The 20,686-nt window shown below is 31.6% G+C and overlaps 1 protein-coding gene across 1 annotated transcript in view; it reads right to left on the reverse strand.

Annotated features, from left to right (window-relative positions):
- The window catches only part of LOC148627880 (voltage-dependent calcium channel subunit alpha-2/delta-3-like), a 149,917-nt gene that overhangs the window by 66,529 nt on the left and 62,702 nt on the right, over positions 1 to 20,686 (reverse strand). The window contains exon 2 of the mRNA XM_088581053.1: positions 1,226 to 1,307. Within this exon, the coding sequence (XP_088437179.1) occupies positions 1,226 to 1,307 (82 nt within the window). The remainder of the gene's footprint in view (positions 1 to 1,225; positions 1,308 to 20,686) is intronic.

Genomic DNA, 20,686 nt, shown 5'->3' on the forward strand with positions numbered 1-20,686 from the left:
ATGTAGTTCTCAATAAAAGTTGTAAATACCATCTAATTCAATTTTGATATATTAAAAATACCTATAAAATGGACCTGACTATCTGCATTTGAACCTAAGTGGGGTATGCCAATTAACAGGACTATTTTACTGTTGTAGTGTAAGATAATTGCAGATGCTATCAGGCTTTACAATCTAAAGGCTCTTGCGACTGCTATATCAATCTGATCTTCGATCTAAATTGATTTAAAAAAATCAATATGGAAAAATAAATGATTTCAAGTACTTCTCTGTCTAGGAATCAAGAAAAATGTTGAAAAGATGTGGCACATAAAGGAAAAACAAAGAGATTTTATTACATTATATCCAAGTATTCAAACCTTATAACCTACAGAAATAATCATCAAAGTGTTTGTAAGAGTTTGCCTTTTAAATATTGATAGGTCTGTAGTTAAAATATGCAAAAAGGAAAAAAAAGGAGGAAAATGTTCCCATAACCACACAGATATAAATAAATTTTTAGTTGTTATATAGACATATTAAATAAATTTTAGGCAAAAATAACTAAACTGAGAAAAAATGATGTGCCACCTGTTGCCATATTCTTACACAGAATGGTGCTAAAGAAGAAGAAGCCCTTTTCAATGGAGGGAAAATTGATGGAAATCAGAACATAATAAGAACAACAGACATAGCTAAATAAAACAAAGGCACTAATAAGCAACTTGTAGCCATATGTCTCTTGCCACCTAAAAATGGAGTGCAAAAGGCCCATAATTCCTGTAAAATTTATCAATTTGAAGTGATGGCACAATATAGCAACTGCAAATGATGACTAACAATCTTATAAAAATTTAACAAAATCTATCCAGTAGTTTCAAAGGAATTCCTTCAACAAGTGTGACTGGACACACGGACAGAACCAACATTTCTATGTCCTTGGCATGTTGGCATGAGACAAAAAATTAACAGCACAAATCCCACTAAAAACAAAGGGTAAACTTAGGTGCTCTGGAAAGATAAGCAATTTCTGCTCTATACAAGCATCTGCCATACTGCTGAGCTTGTCACACATAATCACCGACTATTTGTATGATGCTATTCTAAGAAAAAATCTCTCTAAGCAGGGGTTTATTTTCTAGCTCTTCCAACCTTTCATATAATAAACATCCATGACTTTCCTGTCTTTTTTAAATAATCTTCTAGTCTTTATTCTAACTTATATACTATAACCTATTGTACTTACATTTTCTAAGAATCTAAAAGCTGTGAAATCTTCAACCTGTTTATTCATGGTTTGTCCAAATTCCCTAACAACAGCACTAAAACTGAAAAGAGAAAGTGCACAATTTTATACATCACTGCAAATTATTACATCTATATGCATACTACCTCCTAAACTTATACTAAGACAAATAATAGCCTACATATTAAAAACCAGACAGACCAACATTACTGTCTTAAAGTTTCCTTTTTGTCTTTTATTATATTTTCTCATTGATTTGGTCATTTTATGTACATCTTGGATGGCTTGATATTTGTGATATCACACAATGGATGATGTGATATGAACTAGTGATATGAAAAAAATCAACATTATGATTGCTTGATGTGTGGTTGTGTACTATTTCCTAGAAAACCTGAATTGCCAAAGCAACGTTGTTCTCCTGACACTACTGGTGACATCATAGATAGGGATCGCTAGAATTTCCACCATAACAGATGCCAAATATCAAGCCACCAAAATATTCTAAAGAAATCATTAAGAAAAGGCTTCAACACCTCATGGCAGTTGAATATCACAAAATATTTTATTTAATTTTATCAACATCATAAGTCATGACATCAAAAAGCTATATTTTCTATTGTGATGTCAATATTTACAATCAACTTAAGGAGGCAGACCTAGGGTAAGGGACATAACTCTTGAAATCAGTGATATGCTTGTATCATATTTAGTTTCACCAAAGCATATCGCGCTTTCATTGGAAACAGAATGAAATCAGTCTGAGTTACTTTGATGCTTACATGAGATTGGTGTAAAATGCTGAATACAAATGTTCCAATGATTCCTAAGAGTTGTGTCCTTTACTCTAGTTAACTTAACCCTTACAAGGTTTTGTAAAATTGACTTCTCAATGTTAAATTTTGATTTTTAATGAGATTTATCAGATATCAAGAAATTCCTTTTAAAATTATAGAGAAGAGATGTAAAAAGTGAGATTTCTTGATAAAAATGAATTAATTTTAGTTTTTAAAAAAATTATAAGACAAGTTACGATTCTTTTGTGAATAAAGCAACACAATGACATTTCACAAAATATTTTTTAGTAAGCCAGTTTATAATCTTTATTAATTTATTTTTCTCAGAAAACAATTTTTTTTATACTACATCTATAAAAATGCTGAGCGCAGTACGGTAATTCTTATTGACTGTAAATCTAAGGACCTGGTCATTATTGTCAAAGGACAAAAGGAGAAAGAAAACATTACTAAGGTGCTCCAACATTTACTCAAATAGCACAACAAGAAATCTCAGGAGACTGTTGATTGCAGAATATAGTAATGAGAAAATGGCAGACTGGGTGAGTGAAATAACATTTACAGTAGGCAAGAAAAAAATCTATAAATCCTGGTCACTTAAATTTTGCATAGAAATAGCTGAGGTATGGAACAAAGGAAGGGCATAACAAGTGTTGAGCCCTACAATTTTGTAAAAAATTATTGTGTGAATTCTTATTTTTCACAACTCAAAATAAAAAGAATTTTTCCCTTTCTTAGCACTACCTTTTTATTCTATATTTTATTTCGGTATCCCAGTCTGAAATCCTGGACCCCCTGCATAGATCTTTAAAATCATTATACATCTTGTCATAGTCATCTTAATAAAAAAAAATTAATAAAACCAACAACTGATTTGTGTATGTTACAGCTAATTGGCTTCCACTAACTAAATCTCCCACTCAAATACAATCTAACAACTCTCTTCTGACCTCCACGATTGATAAATGGACAAATCTTTAAAGAAACCTTAAATGAAGGTAACAATTGATTGAGATGAAAGAGGTAAACCTACAGCATTGTACTCTATATCTTAAAGGAAAATGACAGTACAGAGAAAACATCAAAAGACAGTGCTTCACTGGGTTCAACAGGCGGTCATCGTCATCATAATGTTTCATATAACTTAAGACTTTTTCCTGACAATGAAAACAGACTAATTTTCAGGAGGGTAATCTAAGAGAATAAAACACGTTAATTTTTTTACTAAATATAGTAAAAAAAAAAATACAACTGCTATTCATCTATATAGTTCAAATTGAATCAGCTCTGTTGCTTTGGTTGGCACAAAACACCTGCAAGAATTTTGATCTATACAATGTATTTGTTGGAACCTAATTCCTTTTATAAAAAACATTACATTAGTTAACCAACTTTTTGCTTCATATGTTTTGAGATCATACAGGATAACACTCTAATATTACACTAAAGACTAAATTTGACTACGAAATTCAATTCCTTAAAGTGATCAAATTATGTGATTTTTTTAAAATAAAATTGACACAAACTCTATAATTTTAAGTTCTTTTCCAAAGTCAACTAATATTCATTGATAGAATCAAAATTATTTCACAATCAAATGAGAACAAAAATCAAATGAATCACATTATCATTTATCCTAGAAACAAACTTAGCGAAATCATAAATCTGTTGCTGCCATTCAGCATTTTGTCACGGAACTACCATACAAATCTTTACAACTGCCACTACTATTTACATAAACAGAACACTAAAGCACTAAATTGTTCAATTATTACATCATTATTTAATAACAGCTTTCACAAGAGCAATTGACTTTGCCGCTTATGAGTAAAACATGAACATTTCACAACAATACTGCTGTAATTATATATTTTTACTGCACCCACTCAGACTGAACTATAAAATCAGCTTTTTAATATCAGATTTAGAGTTCAAAGTATAAAAAGAACAAAAAATACAAACAAACAAACAAACAAATGTAAACCTACAAATATTGCTTCAAAAGACAAGTTTGAATGTTAATCTTTTTACAATCATTTTACTTATAAAAAAAATGGTATTTCATTTCTGATAAACCAAATATATAAAAAATAAGTTTTAAAATTATATCATATCAATCTAGACTAAGGATATTTCTATGGTGCTGTTTATTAAACAAAATAAGGAAATATAAAGAGAATAGGTATGGTGTATATGTCAAAGAGACAACCCCACCTGGATGAAAATGTCAGCCCAAGGCCATCCATTGGTCTTCAATGAAGAACGAGGAAACCCTCTGGGCAGGCTGCAGCTGACCCCCAAAACATCATTATATGCAGGTAAAGTGAAAGAGTTGTCCCTATAGACTCAAGTAACATAAAAATAAACTAAAGCTGAGATCAAAAAAAGACAAACAGAGGCCAGAAATTCCTGACTTGGAACACACACAAAAAATAAGGTGGGGTTAAAGTACTTTGGCATGATCACAGCCCTTCCCCTTTAAAATGTGGCCAATGTGGAAAAAGTATTACACAATTAAACACACCTAAAAATCTGTTCAAAAAGGTCTGAGTCCCTTGTTACAACAGAAATAAAGAAACAGAATATAAGTTTCACAAAATGTACAAACTAGGGACTACTAGCAGTCAATTGACATGCCAGCTCCAGACCAGTTTAAACATAAAAAAAATTATGTCCCCATGGTATGTAAAATTAATCTGAATTCTTCCCATGTGGGGTTGAGAACCATGGTACTTCATAAGTCATAGAATAAGGACATGACAACCTAAGTCATGCCAAAAACTGCTTTTAAATATAGGGTTTTAATTTCTATGTAAAGACCCTATGCAATAATCAACTTCAATACCAAAAAATGTTATCCTTAAAGATTTGACAACAATACTATAACTATATCCCTAACAAATGAGCCTATTCAATGGTTTAGTTAACTTATTGGGTGAGTATCCGGCTTTTTGCTTTGTGTAGAATATTACCGAAAAACAAAGGGTGAGAGATACCTGTACATATTAATCCTTTACAAGTATAATCTGTATTTGAGAATGAGTTCTTTGTATAGGTTAAAGAAATTTTGTGAATGTTTTTACAAGCTTGTGATATTGAAAACCTTGAAGCAGAAATTTCTCAGTTATTATTAAGATTCCTTTCGTTAAAACCCTACTCAAATATATATGTCAAGGTCTCAGGGTCGAAGTATATTACATGTATAACAAAAAAATAACATCATAAATCAATTTCCTTGTTCAAGACTGCACCCACTGATGTCTCAGACAAGTCAAAGTTGGCATCAATCCAACAGCATGTCAAACAGCATGGCCTTCAGAAGTCAATCAAAATAAAAACTGAAAATATCATCAAAGCAATACACAATAAGTTATAGCTTGAAGTCATGAGGATGTAAAATCAAATTTCCCAGAACAGTCATAAATGTTACTTTAATGTCCATAATAAATAAATTGCAAGAAAATACGACCTTCACATAGATCTTGAGAAAAAAATATATGGTGCTCAGACAAATCTTCTTCTTCAGATCATTAAAATTTGAAAGAAATAATCTGTCTCATCACTGACATTAACTGATGTCTGTACTCTAGCTACTTCATAGCAAACCAGTATCATATATCAGAGGGCTGCTCTATCATACTGACAGATGGCTTAATTCTACCTTGTTCCAATAGCCATTAGATTTCTCCTTTAGTCCAACTATTACAAGTCTTATGTTAGTTAGTTTTATAGAACACCATTCATTTCTTTTATATGGGTGGACTATTAACTAGCTGTTGCTACCTTGTTTTTTTTATTTGTATGTATGTACTTTGAAGGCATTATCATGGACATTCCTGCCACCTCTTTCTTCACTAGTCTAATACTTATTTTTCCCATTAACTTTATCATTTTTCCATTGTTCTACTGCCTGATTTTGTTTATTTCATGCTGATTGCCATGAATAATACTAAAGAATGTTGTTGCAATTTTCCATTGACAAAGTTTTATATTATAGTGCATTCAATGATTATGTTCAGATGATAGAGTTGGTCTTTCCTTGATTAAATGATAATTACGTGATGAATTTAAATAGATCAAATAAAATCCATTGAATCTGACAGAAATTTAGTACAGCAACCAAATAACATAATTCTAGCTTGTAGCAAAGACGAAAAGGTCTAAAGCTTAATAATTCAAGCTATTACAGAATTTGTTTTTATTGAATTAATGGATACTATATAATGAAGACAAGGTATATGGCACTATGCCCTACAACTTTCCTAATATAACTAATTTATAGATGAAGTTCGAGGGAAATCTACAGCTGTATAGGAAATCTAATAAGAGCCTCTCTGATTCAGGCAATTATATTTGTAGAACTACAGCATACTTAGTCCATAATGCCATAATGCCATGGTTTGTATTCTCGTAACTTCACTTTTTCTTTTCATGAGTAAGAAGCTAACAACCTGTCAACATTATTCTGATGTCATTTCAGATTATAGGCATTATCAAAGAACAGAATAATGATCTGTAAATTAGCAATTTACGGAAAACAGATACCGGTAACATTCATGTAAATAATATTGTAACAGAGAAAACTTGACCAGTATCTATGATAATAGTGCTACATCAATGTTTTTACACTTTAAAAACTATTTCGGCAAAATTAAGGATTTAATATTTTCACAGCAAAATAAAAAGTATATGCCGTACCCAAAATTTTAAGCCTTTAAAATGGTTGATTGGATTTCATAAGTTTTTTCAGACTTAGTTACAAGAAAATGTGTGTAAATCTAACTGAGTGACCCTTATCTTTGACCATTGACCTTACAAATCAATAGGGATCTTGATTTGCCTAAGGACAAACTAAGTTCTAAGTTTATGTTGCAGATAGAAAGATGGATGGAATGGACAAAGTATTACATTATTTACTTTGGCAAGTTTACTAAACAAGTTTTTTGTGTGGATTACCAATAATTTACATTTACCTCCTCAACTGCTCTTGCTTAGTAAAAAAAAAAAAAAAAATAGGCAAAAAAAATTGTATTCTGGTCAAAAATATTGGGTCATAATGTGCAAGAATTTGCAATGCAGCCTATATAATTAAAGTCCATTGGTAATTTTACTATATAATTCTATTCATCTTTTATAACTCGGTTGTTTTCATCCAATTTTACACAAATTATACCCATGGCAATAAGAGCCAAGCTATTTTGTCATTTGCATGCTAATATGTTTTCATCAACTGTACATGCATTATAAGGAAATTTATGTAATTCAATAGAGTTCTATAATGCAATTTCAGAAATAGATACCATCAAAGTTATGATAAGATATCTGCTACATCACATGTCATTAATATAGGGTCATCATGGTCTATTTCATAAGCAAGTCATTCATTACATTTCAATTCTGAATCCTGGAGGTAATATTATATTGTTATCTGAAGCATCAACCAATGTCATTTGCAAATTCTGAGTTATTGAAAAAAATTATTCAAGTTTCCTGTTGAAATATCATATGTGACCTTGATGCTTTATAACATTGGTTTCAAACAAGTTACTACACAAAGGATCAGGAACACTTAGACATGTATTTAGCCTCTGATTTTTTTCAGTTGAAGTATGAAGCAAGCATTCATATGCTTGGCAAAAGTGCTATTCTTAAAGTATGTGCTTATAAGGCATTAGTTGGTAAGATTTTAGCAGACTTCTTATGTAAATACGAGTAAAGAAAACAGAAGTGTGTAATTTCAGAAATCATATTCAGAAGTGACTCTCAAAAGAATAGGCCTGTAGCAGCGTTAAGCTTGTCGTAAAAGGCGACTAAATAGTGCTCAAAAACTTAGCCCGGGGCTAGCTCTGCCCACAGAGCAACTGTGATGTGTGCCCCAGGTGGTGGAATGGGGTACCCCTGGCATGTTACATGCTGGGGTTGTAAGGCTGTAATATGGAAAACCTGGCCGCAAACCATAGTGGTGCACCGTGTCGGGAAAGATGTCACATTCCACGCACGTTAAAAAACCCTGCTGTGGTATTTGATAGGAGTAGGAACCTTTACGCTCCGCCACGTGAGGCTAAATTGACTGATCTTACCCATCCCTCCCTTTTTCTAGTGGCAATCAAAATTTTTCAACCCTATTATCCTTGTGTCCCATCCCCTTTTTTCATCTCATCATCATTTCATATTCATTTTATCATCCATTTCATGTTCCTTGTCTGAATATAGCTGAAATATTGCTGCTCGGACGTTAACCCACAACAATCAATCAATCAATCAGAAGTGACTTTTCACATGATAGTAACAAGAGTTTAAGGTTATTTAACGATCAATTCCCTACTTGTGGAGCTCGGGATACAGCCATATTTTATCCTGTTTTTGCAGAGTTACCTCCTGTAAGAGTAGGTATAATTTCGAAGTCTCTCTAATCGATGTTCAGATTCGGGTGCAGAAAAAAGAGGTAATTCGAATGAAAACGGAATCCCCTGTAGACAAACACAACGGTGTTTCTAAAATTTACAGGGTGTTTCATTTTGTTGGTAGGTTACATAAAAATGATTTTCATTTGTATCCCGGGTAAAGAAAATTTATGGCAGGGTCAGTAGAACGAGAAATTCCCTTTTGACTTTTAAGATTTTCTAAAGTATCGTCGATGTTGGATGAAAAACCTTACGTGTTCCAAATAGATACCTGCTACAAAGGGAAATAAATGTTGACAAAATGTTGGTCCGCAAGTCGGGAATTCTTTGCCAAATGTTACAAATAACACGCACACACTATACATACCTTACATGATAAAGCAAAACTACTAAATGTTATCATTTTCTAAATTTCAATCATATCTAATGTGAGAAGGAGTTGAGTAAAAATGACACTATGAGTACCCCATCCTTTGAATTCCAAAATAATCATAAAAGAAATCAATCAAAACTGAAGTTCTATGTTTTGTGGTTATATAATATCTCATGTTAACAGAGAATGTGACAAGTATCCATTTCTGAGCAATTTATGTCACAAAATGCTGATTATATTATACTCTGAAAATAGCATTTATGTTTGGAAAGGATCTTGGAAACAATAAACCACCGTTCAACATGCAAAATAATGGCATGTAATGACCATAACATTGTTTACTCCAAATATAACATCAAATTACTGTAATAATTTTCGTTGCAAATACCAATTACCGATTGAAATTTCATAAAATTGAGCTTAAAAACATATAAGTTCACAACTTATAAACACCCACATAGCTTGTTATCTTGACACGAAAATATATCAAACCAGGAAGAAAAAACATTGGAAGTAATTATACAAGGGAAGTTAATAACAGGTAACACATGTAGACTGTATTGGTCTTACTCTGTAGTTTCTTCAAAAGCATCATTTTTGTTTTAAAGTACAAGTCCATATAAAAAATCAGAAACTGCCTACGGTAATGTGATTCATGGTATAGAAATGTCCATGGAACAAACGGTGCTTTTTTGCTCTACATATTTTTATGTGGCAATTTAGATCTGTACTTATGAGAAAACTACACTTTAACTTTCCACTAAAATCAACCAAATCCAACCACATCAAGAACAATAACTCTTGCAAAGTGCCAATTTTATGTACAAACTATGTAATTCTTATCTCAAAAGTGCAACAACCAAATGAAAAACTAAGATTGATTATGTGATCATGAACTGTTTCTGAACTAGAAAAAAGTTAATTCTATGTATTTTTGACATGTATGAATCACCTTCTGTCTGATTCTTATAAAGACTGATACATTCAGCAGTGTCATCCAATGATCCCCATGGGATTAAGTGGGTTAAGTCAAGTAAATTAATTTATCATACTGCGAATGTTTCGCAATGAAGACTTCTGTGAACATGCATGATGCTGAATTGACCAATCAAAGAAACAAAACAAATTAACAATGGATGTCTTACGTTTCTCTTATGCTCACTTATCTTCATTCAATATCTTCTTGACTTTAAAAAGAGAAAAATTCAATCTGCAATTTCAGATTTATTTCTAGATTTGCCCATTCACACTCACCCTGGTAATTTGATTTCAGACCCTTACAAAGAACCACACACAAATTTAACAAACATGCAATTTATTTTAATTTGGATTCAATCACTTCTGGAAAATGTTAATTATCAATAATAATTTAATGAAACTAATTCCCAAACATGGCTAATGATTATGTACAAATAACTATAATCTTGGTCTGCTAAGAACATGTTGTGCTTCTGGTGTCAACCCAAAGCAAAATATTAAAATGGATCTGTAATTTCATTGAGTGAGATAATATCTGTTATTTTTGACATTTTAAGGAAATGATATCACTTGTGTGTCACAGAAATGTCCAGATACCTCAGTGCACATCTTTTCAAGATGGCTGAAGTCATGAGCAGATATTTTTAGGCTTTGTGAAGCCAGATGGCTATAGGTAAAAAATGTTTGGTCCATTAAACCTGGAAAGTATGTAATGTAAAAATATATTGATATAGAATATGAGAAAAAGTTGGTGGAGCACAGCATGATATGACCACAGCATTTAAACTCTGTTCACTTGAGCAAATGTGGACACAATATCAGTTTTTGACACATTTAAGCATAGGGACTTATAGCTCATTATGGACTCAGCAACTGGTTTGGACACAATATAGTACAACATTTGAAGTTCAATTAAAAATTTTCGAAACTGGACCAAAAATATATATATTGATTTTTTGGCGTGTGACCCTTTGACCTTACAAGAAAACTGTAAGATATATCTGAAATGTGATTAAAACACATGGGCAGGGATTTTCATAAGTAATAAAAAATAAAAAAAATTCACAAATCAGACCAAAATATAAAAAAGTTGAAAATTTTGGATGTAGCCCGACTGTTTACCCCTTTAACTTAAAACTGGTTAAAGATAAGCCTACCCCATTAAAAATTTTAAAACAGAATTTCAAAAGGAAATTACTGAGGGACCTCTGTCATAGTTCTAGAAACAATGTGTTAAAATTTCAAAAAGTTTGGATAAGTTTTACTCAAGTTATTGTATACAAATTTAAGTTAATTGGTACCAACGATGACCACAAAATTCCCTCCCACTTGTTGAAATATTGCATAATGCAGAGCAATAAGGTTTTCAACTCCTTGTTTTAAAGCACATTCCATTATTTGAACTGACAAAGAAAGACTGACAGATTTAATCAAGCTGTAAAAACAAAACAAGGAAAAGATTCCAAAATCACTTTAATATAAACTCTTTTATCAGAAAAAGTAATTAGTCAATGCAGCACAAACAGAATCTTGAACTAATCATGTCAATAAACTTTTGAACAAGTTTCTCCTTTAAAGGTCTTGAGATAGCATCATGAAACTCTTAATGTTTTTCATTGAGCTTCTATGGAAGCAAACATTTGATTTATAGCCAGAAAAATGGTTAACTTCAGATAATAGAGTTGGTCTTCTGTTGATTGAAGGTTACAGACCACCAATTCAACCAATGAGCATTTGGAATGTACGAAAAAATAGTCCTATGCAGAAATTACCACTGTTCCTCATAATGCTGTGAAAAAAGTTCTCATCTTATTTAAAAAAATTAAACAGTTTCTGAAATGAAAAACATTTCTGTACATTTTATAGGTGCATTTTGCTTCTTGTGATGTGAAGCCTAATCTCCATAATGATTTCTAAATATACCCCTATCTTGTGAAAACACTGGGATTTCCCACGCTATTTATAGACCCTTCACTTCCGGTGACCAGTACTGCACTGCAAGTCTGCTAACCCCACATGCCATTCTGAGGATTGTGAGCTGATATATGTAGAATCATGCTGATATATATTCCACTGCAGGTTAAAGTTAAGGTAAAGTCCAGAGAAGCCATTGAATATTGTGAAATTAGCATAGAAGCCTATGGGAAGTGGAATTAGTGGTTTTTAGCCTAAATGACCATTATGTGCTTTGTTAATTGGACAACTGAGAAGGAGATAAACTTTCGACCAGACATAAATTCAAATACCTAAGGAATAAAAGAAAGCTTAAATCTTGTCAACTGTCCAGGTAATGGTCATAGATACAAAAGAAAGCCAAATCTATTTCCTGAAGTTAACTATTTAATTGCTGTAAATGCTCATTGAACCTCATATCATGATGAATATAATAAGAATTTCTGACTTGACTTTTTTCACATAATGTCTTGTTATTTGGCCAATTAATCACGATCTAATCATAGTTGCCCCCTAAACTAGTCGTCCCTTAAAACTGGTTTTCAAAGGAAATAAAAGTAAGAGGTCATACTTCCCGGAAAATAATTCAATTTCCACCAATCAACTTAATTTGATTAGCCAACAACATGAAATGATGGCCTGGTTAATAATATTTATTGTACAAAAAATGAGCTGAAAAATGAATAAATTGATAGATAAGTTAATGGAGCATGGCATCCAAGCTGATATTTACGACCTCAGGATATATTTTTTAATTTTTAATAGACACCTTTTTGAACTCATAGAAACTATGCCAATGATAAAATTTGTGCAAGTTTTAGTACCTGCGCACTGAGATCCTGGCCTGAAGTATTTATGGTAGAATTGAGTTTTACAGACGTGTCTTTACTATTATTGCAGCATAATTGAATATGAATTGATTTGGATAGAGGAACATGCAAATTATTACAGCAAATACAATAGAAAACTTTAAGGGATAGATTATGAATCACCTTTACAAGATGACATGCCTTAAATAGTTCAGTTGACATTTATCAAGGAGATTTAAATTTTCTATCATTTCATTGGTATTTGAATCTATGTCTAATAAAAAGTTTAAATCTTCTTGTCAACTGTCCAGTTAACTACCTAAGATGTCAATGAGATATGTTCATATTAACAAAGAAGACCAACTCTAGACCTATTTCCTGAAGATCACTATTTTACTTGCTGTAAAACCATAGGTATTTTTACATCTTTTGTCACTGTATACTTCATTTGTGTTTTTCTCTCAATTTTCTTCAATTTTTTTTGTATGTTTCTTGATTATACAAATTTTAACCATGGTTTTTTGTTTACATAATTAGTTCCCTGGGACAATTCCAAACATTTGCACAATTTTCTAGCTACTTGACACACAAAAGAAAAACTTCATTAGAGAAAAAGAAGCCTTCCAATCTACTTCAGATGCAGACCAATACAACAGCTTGATACCATCCAGTCTGTCAAGGCTTACTGAACTACCAGATGTGTCAATCTGGGCTTTAATGGTGCTTAATACAAAAATTAGTCTCATTTATATAAGCATTAAAGTGAGAGTTTGAACAGAATAAATAATCCCTAGATACAAAAGGTAAACCCCTAGATAATTACATTAACTTATTCCAGACATCTTTCTGTTAGTTTCAGAAGCTTTTTTTTTTTTTGAAAGAAATTCAATTGTGTATTTTTAATACGATATAGGGTTTTTGGTACTGCATAACTAGAACAGACAATTTATAAGAGGATTTCATCCAGCATCTCATAATGCTAAGGTAGTCTAAGTATCATGACTTTAGCTGTGACATTTCTTTTAAATCTGACTTTCATGCATTGTTCACTAGGCCACCAAGCAAAATACAGGACACAGGAATAATTGACCAGAATCAACATGGTATTGACCCTCATTCTTTATTGGTTCCTGTCAAAACCTCCTAAATCACCCCCAACCTTCCTTTAGGGGTATGGCACCTAATGTCACATTTTCAAAGCGATCCATTCCATTTTACTCATCCAGAAATCAGAAAAAAAACTTGTTTCTGGCAGTCTTGTTGCCCCTCATTCGTAAGATGGCTAAAGCAAGTCACAATGTTAACCCCAAAGACAAATCCCAGTCTTCTTTTTGTAGTATGGCACCTTTTAGTAAATTTATATGAAATCCATTCACTTTTACTAAAGTTATTATTTGGACATAAGGAAAATGCTTGTTCCTGGCCCCTTTTTCCTAAAAGGTTAAAGATTTAACCCACAAAATCATCACAAGTCTTCCTTTTTGAAATAAAATTTCAAAGACATCAATCCATTCACTAAAATAGTCAATTCATTGTCTGGACATCATGTTTCAGGCCTACAATTTTTAGAATGTTCAAGTATAAACCCCAAAAATCAATTCAAGTCTTCCTTCAGTGGTTAAGAATATTGTGGAACAATATCATTTACATCCATAATGGAGTTCCATTGTTAAATTCAATGAAATACATTTGTACTACTTTTTGCCCCCTTTTTGGCCTTTAATTCTAAAAAGGGGCAATAACCCCAAATATCAAAACCTTTTGTGGTTTGGAACCTTGATATAACATGATCAAGATTAAACAGCTACATTCAAGTTATTGAAAAACCATACAAACGTGGATGACAATACAAGGACAGCTTCCAAAACAACCAATATATGTACGACCACAAATTTTTTGTGGTTGCTGAAAATCCAGAATTTAAAGAATGATAATCTTCGAGTCTTTAAGATGGCTTTTTAAAGTTCTTGACCAATGAATGATGAAAATAACTTTTGTCTTGAGGGGAAGCATTCTCATTAGAAAGTAAATCTGAATAGAATTAATTTACAATCTTCTCGAAAAGTCTATACATACAACTATTCATATTACATAATTAAGTTTCATTTAACGAATTTTTGACATTCTATACATTACTAATTACTAATATCATGCAACGTTTTCTAGTATTCAATTTTTTTACTAATTCATCTTGTACTTGTTAACGTCAGGAAATTACAAAAATATTTACAAGTAGACCTGATAATGTCAATATATACCGACTTAGGGAATCTTTTTAAACATCTTTGGTTATCCTTTTGGGTCTTGCACAGATGGGCTGATAAAAATGCAGGGAATTTATATGACATTCACTAAGAACTCATTTATCCATATACAGACTACTTCAGATGACAAACGCATTGAAGACTCCAAGAACATGATCAATCAGAAACAAAAGTGACAAGCCTGATGCCTCTGTATCCCATGATGCAACATACCAAGAACAATATAATAACCAAGACCATTAGTTATCTCTTTTGTCACAAGATCAATCCACATTATATTTTTATGTATTGTTATTCTGCTCCTTCCATGACAGGAAAGATCTATGGACATTATAAAAGACTGTGATTATGTAATATATAATGACTGAATTCATAAGATACCAAGAAACTTGTCAACTTCCTAGGTCTCTTTCTAAATCCTGACTGTAACGATTTCTTGTCAGGCAAGTTAGCTAAGTTAATTCACATACCAAACTTCGAGCAAAATATTTTAACCAAGGAAACTTGTTTTCATTACCTGTTGGTCAGAACGACAAAATTGTGTAAACTCTTTCATCTTCATATAATATCCTCCCATAAATTCGCTAACGTATGTATATTTTAATCATTAGAATGGGGCTTGAGTTTAATGATGATATGTTCTAATTTCCAGTTAACAGATTATATATCATACTTTTTCTTGTTATATCCTTATGCAAACTTTAACATGTTGGAGATTTTTAAGTACATGTTTAGCAATCTTATTTTGTAAATATTTAATTTTTTAGAATTTTTCACAGAAGATTTAGTAATCTAAACCCAAAACCTCCCACATATCTTACATTTTTGAGTGGGAGATTCTAAATTTCTATTGATATAGTGGGAGTCTAAATGTGGGAGGTTTACCATGTATGCTAATGATAATGATTGGAGTTTTTTTTAATGGTACTGACTATCCTTGCAGATCTCACATGAAACCATTATGCACTAATATCCAATTCTACCCCATTTTTAACAAATGAAGGCAAAAAAAATAGTGCCATATAAAAAAATACATGTACTACTGATACGGAACCAAATTAATTTTGTAAATGAACATTTGTACTTTAAGTAAAGTGTTCTGTAATAATTATCATCTCATTCAGATGGAAATCAAGAGATGGATGAGACATGGATATCTGATCTACTTGATAAATAGATTTCAATAAATGGAACTATTTTGTTAATTGCGTTTCAGTGTTATTGTTCAGTATTTTGTCCCTAAAGTACAATTGTAAATGAAATGGTATATGTGTGACAAATAAATTTTGTGTAACCAAAATTACAATTTTCAATAAATTATATATTTTTATAATGAAGGTTTATTTCCATGATATTCCATTGAAAACAATTATCATGGAATTTAAAAAAATGTTTTCAAGAGTAGGTGCTCGATGGCTATAGAGCTTTTCAATTATTTTTAAGCCTCTTCAAAAAATATTAGAACAGGTGAAGTGTATTAGTTCAATTTAGTCATTATAGCAGTTTTATGATGCTCAAGGAATATTAAATATTATTACTTGGGATATTTTCAGGTCAAGTTATTTGACTGTTTTCTACAGTAAAGAAAAAAGAATGTATATTGTGAAATGCAAAAAAAGCATTAGCATATAACAAAAACAAAATATCTTCAACAAAACGTAAACATCTTAAAGTAAGCTCTGGAAGGCCTTAACAATGTAAGTAATAAAATCCACAGTGTCTGTTATACTTTGGAGGTTTTTGGGGCCGAATTTGTCAGGCAATTGTGACAATATATGAATCTGGTTACATAAGAATCGAGCTTTTAGTGCATGAACTCACTGAGTGATACTTTTGCTTGAATCTTGTGAAACTATTGCCCCTTGTAAACTACTTGCCATGATTTTGCTTCATGCATACCTATGTTTGAAGCTTAATCTTATTATCAAGGTAATCAAAATCCATTGAGCAATATAGGAGGAGCAAAGCTCTCAATGCATTTGGACAGACAGACGGACATACAATGTGATTCCTAAATTCCCCTCTTATACTTTCTAATCATTCAGGCCCTTTATAAATGAGAGTATTTTTTTTCCATCAAAAGGGTTTGAAAGACTTGTCCTAGTTTCATTTTCCTCATCAGAATTTCGGAAGACCGATCTGAATTTAATTGTTTACTTCAGGGACCTGGAAACACTGCATTACAATCCCAAAATCTTCCTCAACATTTATATCATGTAGAAACAGATTACTGTCATTGTTTATTGATATTTTCACACAGAAAGTTGTTTTGCTTTTAATACTGAACTCCATGCTCTGTAAATGACAAATCTCCATGCATTTGAATGGTAGATAGAACCCATTCTTGTGAAACCATGGAGTTACATAATATGACTTACATACTGTTAACGAGTTATTGTTTCTATCAATTTTTGTGGTTTTTTTGAGGATTTGATAAACCCCAAAATTTGGTTACAAAAAAAAAAGAAAAAAAAAAAAGAAATTTCCTATTCAGTTGTATAATGGAATTGTCAAATTCATGAATTCAAGAATCTACAAACCAACCTTTTTTATTATTAAACCATCGCCTGAATATAGCTGAAATATTGCTGCTCGGGCATCAAACCCTAACAAACAAACAAACAAACAAACATATTATTAAACCAGGAAAGTTGGTACTAAAGAATAATAGTACTAAATCAATGAAGAAAGAGGAAGAAGAGAAAGGTGATGAGGTGGAAAAATGAAAGAGGAGGAGGAGATAAATACATTGTATTAAACAGAATTTATTTAAATCGAAATCCAAGACTTTTCCCCAGACCAAATAATAAGTTTGGAAACATAATGTGACTAATTAGCGTGATCTTATTCTACCTCTATTGCACCATAAAAGCATTTTGTGATAACCTTCAAACAAAAAATGAGATAAAAGCCAACAGCCTTGTACAAAAGGACATTTGTATTAGCTGGCATGAAAAATTACTTAATTCAGTCTATTATTTGCAAATTAATCTTCTTTTCTCCATGCAATTGTGAAACATTTCAGTCCTGTGGTCTTTAAGTATGTTTAGTCTTTATAAAAGTGCATGCACCAAATGACAATTAGCACTGAGATTCTTAACTATGAATTATAGTACAATATATTTAACTGAGCTTGATTAGACCATCTATCAAACACTGTTATTTGAGACAGGTGGAACCTGGAACACTTGGAAACAGTATGTAAATTAGATGTACTTTGTAGGTGATTCATGGATTCATTACATTACTCAGCCATATTAGGCCAAGAAACATATATATCTGTTTAAGGTGTTCCAATGGTTGAAATAATAGGGTAGATAGATAGGTAGAAAAAAATCTATTCATTTTTTAATTTTTTTTTATATTTACACTTTTGGGTAGAGTCCTTGAATTCAAAAGTGCTCAAATGAAATATGAGAGTATAGCAACATTTCATAAAAAATGCAAATTAAGTGTCAGTCTCTGTAAGAATCAGGCAGTGGCTGAAACATGGTATGAAAAAAAAAACACCATTTTGATAGTTTAATTTGACTATTTTCACCATAAGAATCAAGAAAATATAGAATCTATAATGATAATGAGTTGATTATGGAATTTTTCACATCGAGTAAAATAAATTTTATATTTTTGATCGTGAGGCTTGCAGAGCTATTCAAACTATAAAATTCCTTTCATGAGATGTGAGAAATTCATAATCAACAAGCTTTGAGTGTAGATTCTGTTTCTCTAAGGCCCTAAAAACGTAAAAAATACCCAAAAATGAAGAGCAGGCAAAATGTTCTGATTCCCATTCGTAGGACAGGGAAACATTTTGACGTCACACAAACGCAAACATTCCAAACAAAAGAAACCAGACGATTTCAAAGGTTTTTCACTTCAAATCTTCCTGAGTCCCATCATAATTCTTATATAAGGAAAGGAAACACCAAAATTATCTCATTTAACTGAAGTATAACTACAATAGCAATCGAGGCAATTCAAGATAGAGTCCAAGACAATCGATTTCTAAGCCAATCGAACTCTGAGAACAAAAAAGTCACAAGTGATGAGAACTTTTTTTCCACACCGGTCAAGCGGTATGAAAATTGAAGCAAAATTAGAGAAAATAAGATTTCCCATATCATGCTGGCCCTTAGAGTTAAAATTTCACTGAAATACACTGAAAATGAACATTTCAAGGGTAGATAACTCTGTCAGAAACCTAATTTTTCTGAGATTCTATTGAAAAATTTCAGAGCAAAGCCAGTGATGCAGAGATCAAACAATGGTCTTTTCAAAAAGAGAAAGTATCCTTGAGACATGAGTGATATTACATTGTCAGATCAGTGGGTTTTTGACATACATGTTTCTGATTTTTCCCATTTTGCCTGATTCTTACAAATCTTGCAAATACTTACACTTAAATGTGCTAAAATACCAATTAAAAATGCTAGGGTAGGTAGGGTAGCCTTAAACAGACATATTTTTTTTTCTGGCCTTACTGTAACATAGTCACATATTTATGTTACTTGAATATTTCTGCTAGCTCATTTGCAATCTGCTCAATTCAAATAAAGTAACCAATAACAGCAATCACTAGTTGTAACTTGAACATAGAGAATAAAATATCTGTACTAAAGATTGTAACAGGAAATGAAAAAAAAATGAAAATGATAAACACAACAATACTACAAAAAAATTCACCAAATCCTTACATCACAAAAGTCATAGAATTATATTTCAAACAAAATAATTACGAACTATTTCTGTCGACAAACAAGGAAGTTCAGGATTAATTTACATTGATGTCATAACGACAATTAAATGTTGGTAGATAGCCTACAGTTTATTGGACTGTGAAGTAGGAAAATTTACTACTGTGTAATAGAATAATAGATTTATACAGCAAATAGAAGTACATTTATGGTATATACATGTATACATATCAATACAAAATAAAACAATATTGTCCTACCAAGTCCCATTTTCGCTTCAAAAAGGTCTTTAACCCAAAAATGATAACGGTACAAATTATGGCTACTACAGACCTCCCTTATGTTTCAAAAAAACAACAAATATGACTTTGAAAAGATTCTGCCAAAGGCAGTTTAAGTTACAGCATAGGCAAGTTTAGAAAAATATCAGTCAACTGCCAGTAACACACTGATCTTCAAAGTAATAACTAATATTATAATAACTAAAAATCTAGTTTAAAACTAGAAATACTGTGCAAGCTCACAAAGAAAATATCCCCTGCTTCAAATGGACTTATGGCGTTATCCAACATTAATTATATTCCTTCATGCACACGTACATATGATATCCTACATACTTTCATCAAAATTTCTTAAGTGGTTTAGGAGGAGTTGTGCTTACAATTTTACCTTGTAAAATTGGATTAATTTGGATTATCTCCTTTTTGAGTCCTCAGACAGTAATCATATTCTCTCATTCAAATTTACTTATGATACTCAACCTTCCTATAAAATTACATCAAAATCCCTGGAAGGGTTAAGGAGGAGTTGCACCTACAAGGTTTTACCCATGAAAAACCCTTAATTTGGATTATCTCCCTTTGGAGTCTACCAACACATCTAGATATGATAACCAACATTCTTATAAAATTTCATCAAAATTCCTTGACCAGTTTTATTAAGGAGTTGCGATTAAGGTCCCACTGTATAGATTGGTCACTGCAGATAACTTTATGACAATTTGTGTATATAAAGCTATATTGAGACACTTAAACAAGAAAATCCAACATTGTTTTCTTGTAAATGTATGTATTTTTCAAAACCTTACATTATGGAGATCCTTGAAAAAAAAGATAGATATTATTTTCTACTTTGTTATGAAAATCTGTAGCCATGGTAACATAATAAAATTATACATCAGTTTGCATAA

The sequence above is a fragment of the Perna viridis genome, chromosome 1, assembly GCF_037379345.1.
Source record: "Perna viridis isolate PV_CMFRI_1.1 ecotype Kerala chromosome 1, ASM3737934v1, whole genome shotgun sequence".
NCBI lineage: Eukaryota > Metazoa > Mollusca > Bivalvia > Mytilida > Mytilidae > Perna > Perna viridis.